At 44.3% G+C, this 6,768-nt stretch overlaps 1 protein-coding gene across 1 annotated transcript in view; it reads left to right on the plus strand.

Annotated features, from left to right (window-relative positions):
- Window positions 1–6,768, plus strand: part of LOC103368609 (thrombospondin type-1 domain-containing protein 7A-like) — a gene marked incomplete at its 3' end in the record, with an annotated part of 183,588 nt that overhangs the window by 93,434 nt on the left and 83,386 nt on the right. Inside the window, exon 6 of the mRNA XM_008297023.1 lies at window positions 141–344. Coding sequence (XP_008295245.1) covers window positions 141–344 — 204 coding nt within the window. The remainder of the gene's footprint in view (window positions 1–140; window positions 345–6,768) is intronic.

A 6,768-nucleotide genomic window follows, 5' to 3' on the forward strand; every position in this document is an offset into this window, starting at 1 on the left:
TTGGATTTCATAATCATTTATCTACACAGTGAACATCCAGGTATCTGATGTCTGGATGTGTGAGTCTGGAAAAGTTCTGAACTATAAAATGTAAAATGTCCCTTGTGATGACAGTCTTTCTGCTCTTTGCTGAACTGCAGGCTTCAAACTGAGGAAACGACAGATTACAAACGAGCCGACAGGAGGCCCTGGGAACTGTCCACACCTGGTGGAGGCGGTGCCGTGTGACGAGCCCAGTTGCTACGAATGGCAACTGGTCAGCCTGGATCAGTGTGTTCCCGACGATGAGAAGCAGTGTGGACCCGGCACTCAGCTCCCACAGGTCCAGTGTGTCAACAGCAATGGTGAGAGGAGAATTTAATCTCATTATTCAAGTAGATGAGGCTAATGGTGCCTCATGCCCCACAAATTTAAAAATTAAGTGCTTCATTTGTTGAAATTAAACTTGTTCTTCCTCCGAGACAGCGTTAGTTGGTTGACATAATCGAGCAAACTCCTAATGGCTACTTATTCATCCTGGTTCTGGCTCGTGCTTTTGACCCGCCTTAATTTGTTAGAAAGAAGTGCAGGTCTGACCTTGCATGAAAAATCCTATATTTTCAAGGTCCCCTCTCCGCTGACCCGCCAACTGTAGCCGCACAGCGCGCTACGTGAGGAGATTTCCATGACACAACTCCTGCTTCATCAACTTTGTGAGGAATTCTCTCCACTCCTCTCCCTCCGTTCCTCCTTCTTCTATCCCCGTTAAACCTCTCCTGCTTTAACGCTTGCTTGACTCAGAGTTGGCACCTCTCTCACGCTGTCTCTCTCATTACTGTCTTCCTGTCTACACGCACAATTAAACCTCACTCGCACTAAATCAAATCAATCCTCCGCGGCCCTGAGTCATGGAGTATCTCGTGCCCTTTGCTGCTTCTGATTTTTACTGCTACTCTTTATTACTGTAAATCTTTAATATGAGGGTCGGCGGTGCAGAGATGCTCGCCAGACGTTCCTCCGCCTTCGGACGGTGGACAAATGTTGGACGCAGTAGGACACGTTATCGATCGGGATCCTGTGGCTTTTTCCTGCCGAGGTGTGGGTTACACAGCGCGGCCTGTTTATTTATTCAGCATGTAAAGTTAGACGGCGCTGCTGCTCCAGGAATCTCATTCACTTCCAAATGCACTCAGTAAATCTTGGTTTATGATCCAACGCGATGACTTTGTTCGTGTTTCCCCCACTGGGGAACTCCAATTGTCCTTCCAACGTCTCCCACAAATCACGGTTGGTGCATCAGCTACAGGTATTTGTGGAGGTGGCGCCGGTGTTTACTGCCCCTCCCGTGTTGCGGGAGCAGCACAAACTCTGCTCACTTCTCTTTCTCCCTCTGACTTTGGTTGATTGATCCCCCTCACATTCACTCCCTCATCTGATGAAAATTGATTTGTTCTGTTTGGATTTTCGCTCCGCTTTTCGCCTCAGAGATTTTTCACTGCGACGTCGGCTGTATCTTTCCTCCGAGTGTGTCCCGGTCATAAAAGAAAAAGGCCACACAGCCAGGCCCCAGACAACAGGCGAAGGTCGATACAAATGTTATTGAAACTCGCTATTGATATTCCCCATGCTGACTGCCTGCCCACTTAGGCAGGGAGCTGTTTCTTCTCTGCATACTGAGTGTGGAGCTTTGCCTCTCATAGTGGGTGTTCTGTTCATTCATGTTTTCTCAGTGTGATCCTTAAAACTGCTGGGGTCCCTTGTCACTTCTTATTTTCACGCCTTCTCAGTTCAGTCATGATTGGTTCACTGCGTATCTGTCAAAGTGACATCTTAATGCAAAGTCAGGCCCGGTCTGAGTCTTGAAGCTTCTCTTCTGCCTGAAATTCCAATTCAGCCATTGAAAGGTTTACATTTTCTTGGGCGTATGCATCACGTAAAGAAGAAAATACGCTCTGCTTGGTTCATGGCAGCGCATGAAGCAAGACAGACAAATGTGGGTTAATATAATCCACTTATGGCTGATAGCAGCAGCTCATCTATAAAACATGAGTGATGGTGTAAAAATGCGGGATTCCCATGTGAGTTTACACTTTCCATGTTCAGTGCCATTTTAGTATCAGGATACGCAAGAGTGCATCAATATGAATATTTTACAGCTAATCCATGTAATCAGCTGCCAGGTCAATGTGGAAAACAGGAGGGAAGATTTTCTAATTATTTCTGCGATGTTTTAGGTAAATCAAGGAATATTGGTCAACCCACAGATATCAGACGTGTTTCTGGTCACACTGCTGTCGGCTATTTGCCGTTCTTAGTTTATAGGTTTTTACAGATTCATGGAAGCAGTTTGTGGTTAAACAGTCCAGTCGTGACTCGATAATCCGACCCTTAACAATCCTAAACCTGCTATCCGACAGGTTTTTAGGAACAGAACCCATAAAAACAGCCTTAACATAGCGACAGCCTTAGATTGTGACTCCGACATGACATTTAATGTCACCAATCAGGATGACGGCGTATTATCTGACTGAACAATCCCACAGATTGGCTACGTTCACACTGCAGGACTTGATGCTCAATGAGGATTTCTTTGTGACTTCCTTCACGTTTCCAGTTCAATGCGACTTGTATGTGATCTGCTGTGTGAACTTCATACGAGCCAAAAGTGTCCCGCATGCGCAGAAGAGGACACGACGACGTCACACGCAGCGAGCGTGCTCAGTGTTTATGGAAGTAAACATGGATGGTAACGGTGGAGCGTATCTGCCACTCCCCCGCCGCCACCGATGGAGGAAACAGAAGTGTGAGCGCTAACTAAACTAGCATCAGCAGCCAAGTACTGCCTGTGTGTTCTGGACACTTCAGATCATGCACAATCACAGCGGTCAGTTAGCTGTGAATCCATCGATGCGTAGTGTTCTAACAATAAACTAGTTATTATAACAACTATGAACAATAAATATTAACAACTAATGAGCCTTCCAGCATCAAGCCCTCCTCGTATCTGGACCTCCGTCTTGACAATCCGACAGCCTTGCTATCCACCGTAAAAGAAGGTTTTACATTTAGTGTCGGATTATCGAGTCACGACTGTACATGTAACTCTTGTTTATATAGTCAGCTTGTAATCCAGTGGTTGTCAGCCTGTGAGCCTCCTTCAGAGGCTGAGCTGAGGGTCGTGAGGTCATTAACTGGAGAAGAAAGACAAGAGGAGTAGTTCTGCAACACACATTTGTTCTAAGTTTGCTTTCACTTTTTTCTGACCTTTCCACTTTAGCAAAATGCCGACTAGTTATATCTCAACTCACAGACACCTGAAACAGAGTGCCCAAAGGACGGTTTCTGTTTCATCAATTATGCAGGCATTGTGTTGGTTAATTTGAGGTAATGCTGCATGCACAGTGTGTTCCACGAATGTTTTTGTTCTGTTTGTTGAAAGTTTAAAGGCCCGTCCAGTCATTCACTCTGCAGGAGGTGATGGATGAGCTGCCCGTCTGTCCGTCCGTCTGTCTGGTGTATGTTTCTGTCCAGTCAGAACTTTAGCCTTCGGTTAGTGCGGTCAGTCTCTATAATTAATAATGCTGTAGGGTCTTCGCCTTAACATTTATGAGTTACAGTGCGTTCCATAATTTATGGTACTTTATGGGCCGAGCTATATTATTACATTAGTTGGGTTATTTTCCATAATTAATAACACTGTAGGGTCTCAGTCTGTACCGAGGTGAAGTCGTATTTTCTACATTTTTTGTAGGGTTTCAGTCTCTAATATGTCAATTACTCAGGTAGACTCACGCCATAAATAACACTATATGATTTTTTTTTCAGGTTATTTTGTAATTCCAGTGGTAATCTTGTTTCATGGAAAGCACCAGCTGTTGTTTAAACATGCTCTATAAAAAAGCAGTGCGTGGTTCTAAGTTTTCTGCATCTGTCGTTGCTCTTCGTGGCCTCTCATCCTCTTCCAGTTTGCTCACGGTGTGTTTGCATGTATCCCTGTAGATGTACTCGACTTTCATGGCATTCATCTTATGTTAGCATCTACTGGCTTTGAATGGGATGTTGTGCAGATGTGCTGTTACAGTCTGTGTGTTACAGTAGCTTTGCTGAGCTGCATGCTCCTCCCTGCCAACGCTCCCTCTCATGGATTAATCCTCCTGCTGTACTCGCTGCGTGAGGAGTGGCTTTGGGAGGAGACCTGACGGGAGAAGGGTGGGATTTATTCCAGTTGTCTGCTGCCAGTTTATCGTCGCTGGTTTCTGTGCTTTGGTTTGCTTTCATTTATCTGTTTTCTTTTTCATATTTCCCTGATTCAGTTGATGTGTTTGGTCCAGTTATTTTAAAACACGCTGCCAGTTTAGAGAAATGCTTTGAGTCTGTTTTTATATTGTAATTCAAATCATCATTAATGCTCTATAGCTGCTCAAATTAATTTCAGTTACCCAGCTGTTCCTGGTCTCCTCGCCCTCTTTGTCCTTCCAGTTTCTGCTCTCTTCTCTCACCCTGACTTTTGTTGTGTCAGTTTTCTCCTGCTCAAAGGGAATTCACACTTTTGCCAAGTGCTTGCTCATGAGGGAACTGTTGAGTATTTGTGGTTTAATCTATGGTGATAGAGATTTATCTGTCCTTACTGTAACTATTGGAGCCCCTGGTGCTTTAATCAGAGATGACAGATGTGTTACCAGGACTCTGCAGGAGTCCACAAGTCAATTCTCTGCTGCATGTAGTGAGTTGGACACCCATTACAAGCCACTGTGTCACAGCCATAATCATAACAAGCGAAGCAAAGACGTGGCTGCAGCCACTAATGCAGCGACAGCGACGTCATCCCCTGGCTGCAGTCGTAATCACAGCGACAGCCTGTCCCAGTCAGCCTCAGCAGGGGCTGGTGAGGAAGCTGGACGCACCGGCTCCTCTATTTATCTTTCAAACTGCAGTGGTGCAGACTGTGGCCACGGCCGGTGGCAGGCTGATGCCTAATGCAGAGCGCTGTATCATAATGCAGCTCAGTCGTACGCGATGGGTCAGAATGCGAGGCGACACAAAATATTGTGCAGGAACACAAAATGTATTGTAACCACCCACCTCTATAGAAATGTGACAAAGGACCCAAACCAGACAGTTTCCTCTGTTTTTTTTTCCTTCTCTTAAACCCCAACGTTTATTAATAACAATACATATTTAATGAGCTTATTATATGTTTTTTTCTGTAAAATCTGAATGTAAAAGTGACTTTAGCTTCAAATAAATGTAACAGAAGAATGGAGTAGCATTAAACAGCCAACACCATCCATCCATCATCTCTACACCTTCATGCTCACTCGGGTCATGGGGGGTGGAGCCTATCCCAGCTGACTCAGGCTGAAGGCAGGTTCACCTGGACAGGTAACCAGTCTATCACAGGGCTACGCTTAGAGACAGACAACCAAGCACACTCACATTCACACCCACGGACAATTTACAATCACCAATTAACCTCAGCATGTTTCTGGACTGTGGGAGGAAGCCGGAGAACCCGGAGAGAACCCACGCTGCACGGGGAGAACATGGAGACTCCACGCAGGAAGATCCCGGGTGTCCTCACCGGGACGCGAACCGGCGACCTTCTAGCTGCGAGGCGACGATGCTAACCACTGATCCACCTTGCAGCCCTAAACAGCAAATACAAACAATAGAAATCAATCAATCAATCAATCAATCAATCAATCAATCAATCAATCAATCAATCAATCGGTCAGACTCTATTTCTGCAGCACATTTCATACAAATAAAATGCAACACAAAGTGCTTCACAGATACCAGAAATAAAAATGCAATAAAACCACACAAACAACCTCCATCCCCAACATCACGTTATAAATGAAGTTATCCTATAAAACATGTACAATGAGGAAACACCAAGATGACATAAAGCGAAATAATATAAGATAGAAAAGTAAATCAAATAAAGTTTAAATCATTAAAATAGAGATAGAGACAGAAATAGAGTAAAAACTAATTAAATGAAATCTTTCAAATCAATCAGAAGTCTAATTGAAAGGGTGGGTCTGGAGTTTGCCTCTGAAGAAATAAATCAGAAATATATAAGTACAGAAGCCTCATAATGAAAAGCTACTCTTGTACAGGACCTGATTTAATCTACTTAAATCCTTTATTCTTTTACTGTATGCTACAAATCTTCACTTGTTGTCTGCGGACCTCTTTCTGGTTTCCGCACCAGACACACGAAGCAATCAAAGAATGCCAAGTTGACGGTTGTGCCAATGGGGAGAATATACTTCCCAAGTTGTCCTCGAGAGAACAGGCGTCTTAAGAAAACAAGCACGTCTCTGCTGTTTAAAACGGGCCGCCTGCTTGACATTGTGCCATCAATTAAGACACACAGCTGTTCATTTCTCAGCTGCTTCAGCCGTCTCTGTGCTCGAGTGTAGTTTGAGGCTGATAATATCATTCTGAGTCTTTGAATCTTAAAACGCATGTTTATTTGCCAGGCGACCACCCAGACCATCCCGAGCCAACTTTTAGAACATAATCAGAAAACAAATAGTGTTTGTGGCGCAGGGCGGACATCGAGCGCGCTCTCAAAAACATAATCATACGTCTGTTATCGACTCTGACAAGAGCAACATGTTGCAGTCAGGCTCATTTGTTCCCTTTTTAAATGGTCGTATGTTCCCCGTCTGGCGAGTTTTCGCTTCTATATTAGCTGATGTTTATTGTAAATTTCACAAATGTGCCGAATGTACATTGTGTAGGACCCCAAGAATAAACTAAATAGGTCCATGAAAGGTG

This window comes from Stegastes partitus, unplaced genomic scaffold, assembly GCF_000690725.1.
Source record: "Stegastes partitus isolate 25-593 unplaced genomic scaffold, Stegastes_partitus-1.0.2 Scaffold1178, whole genome shotgun sequence".
Lineage (NCBI taxonomy): Eukaryota > Metazoa > Chordata > Actinopteri > Pomacentridae > Stegastes > Stegastes partitus.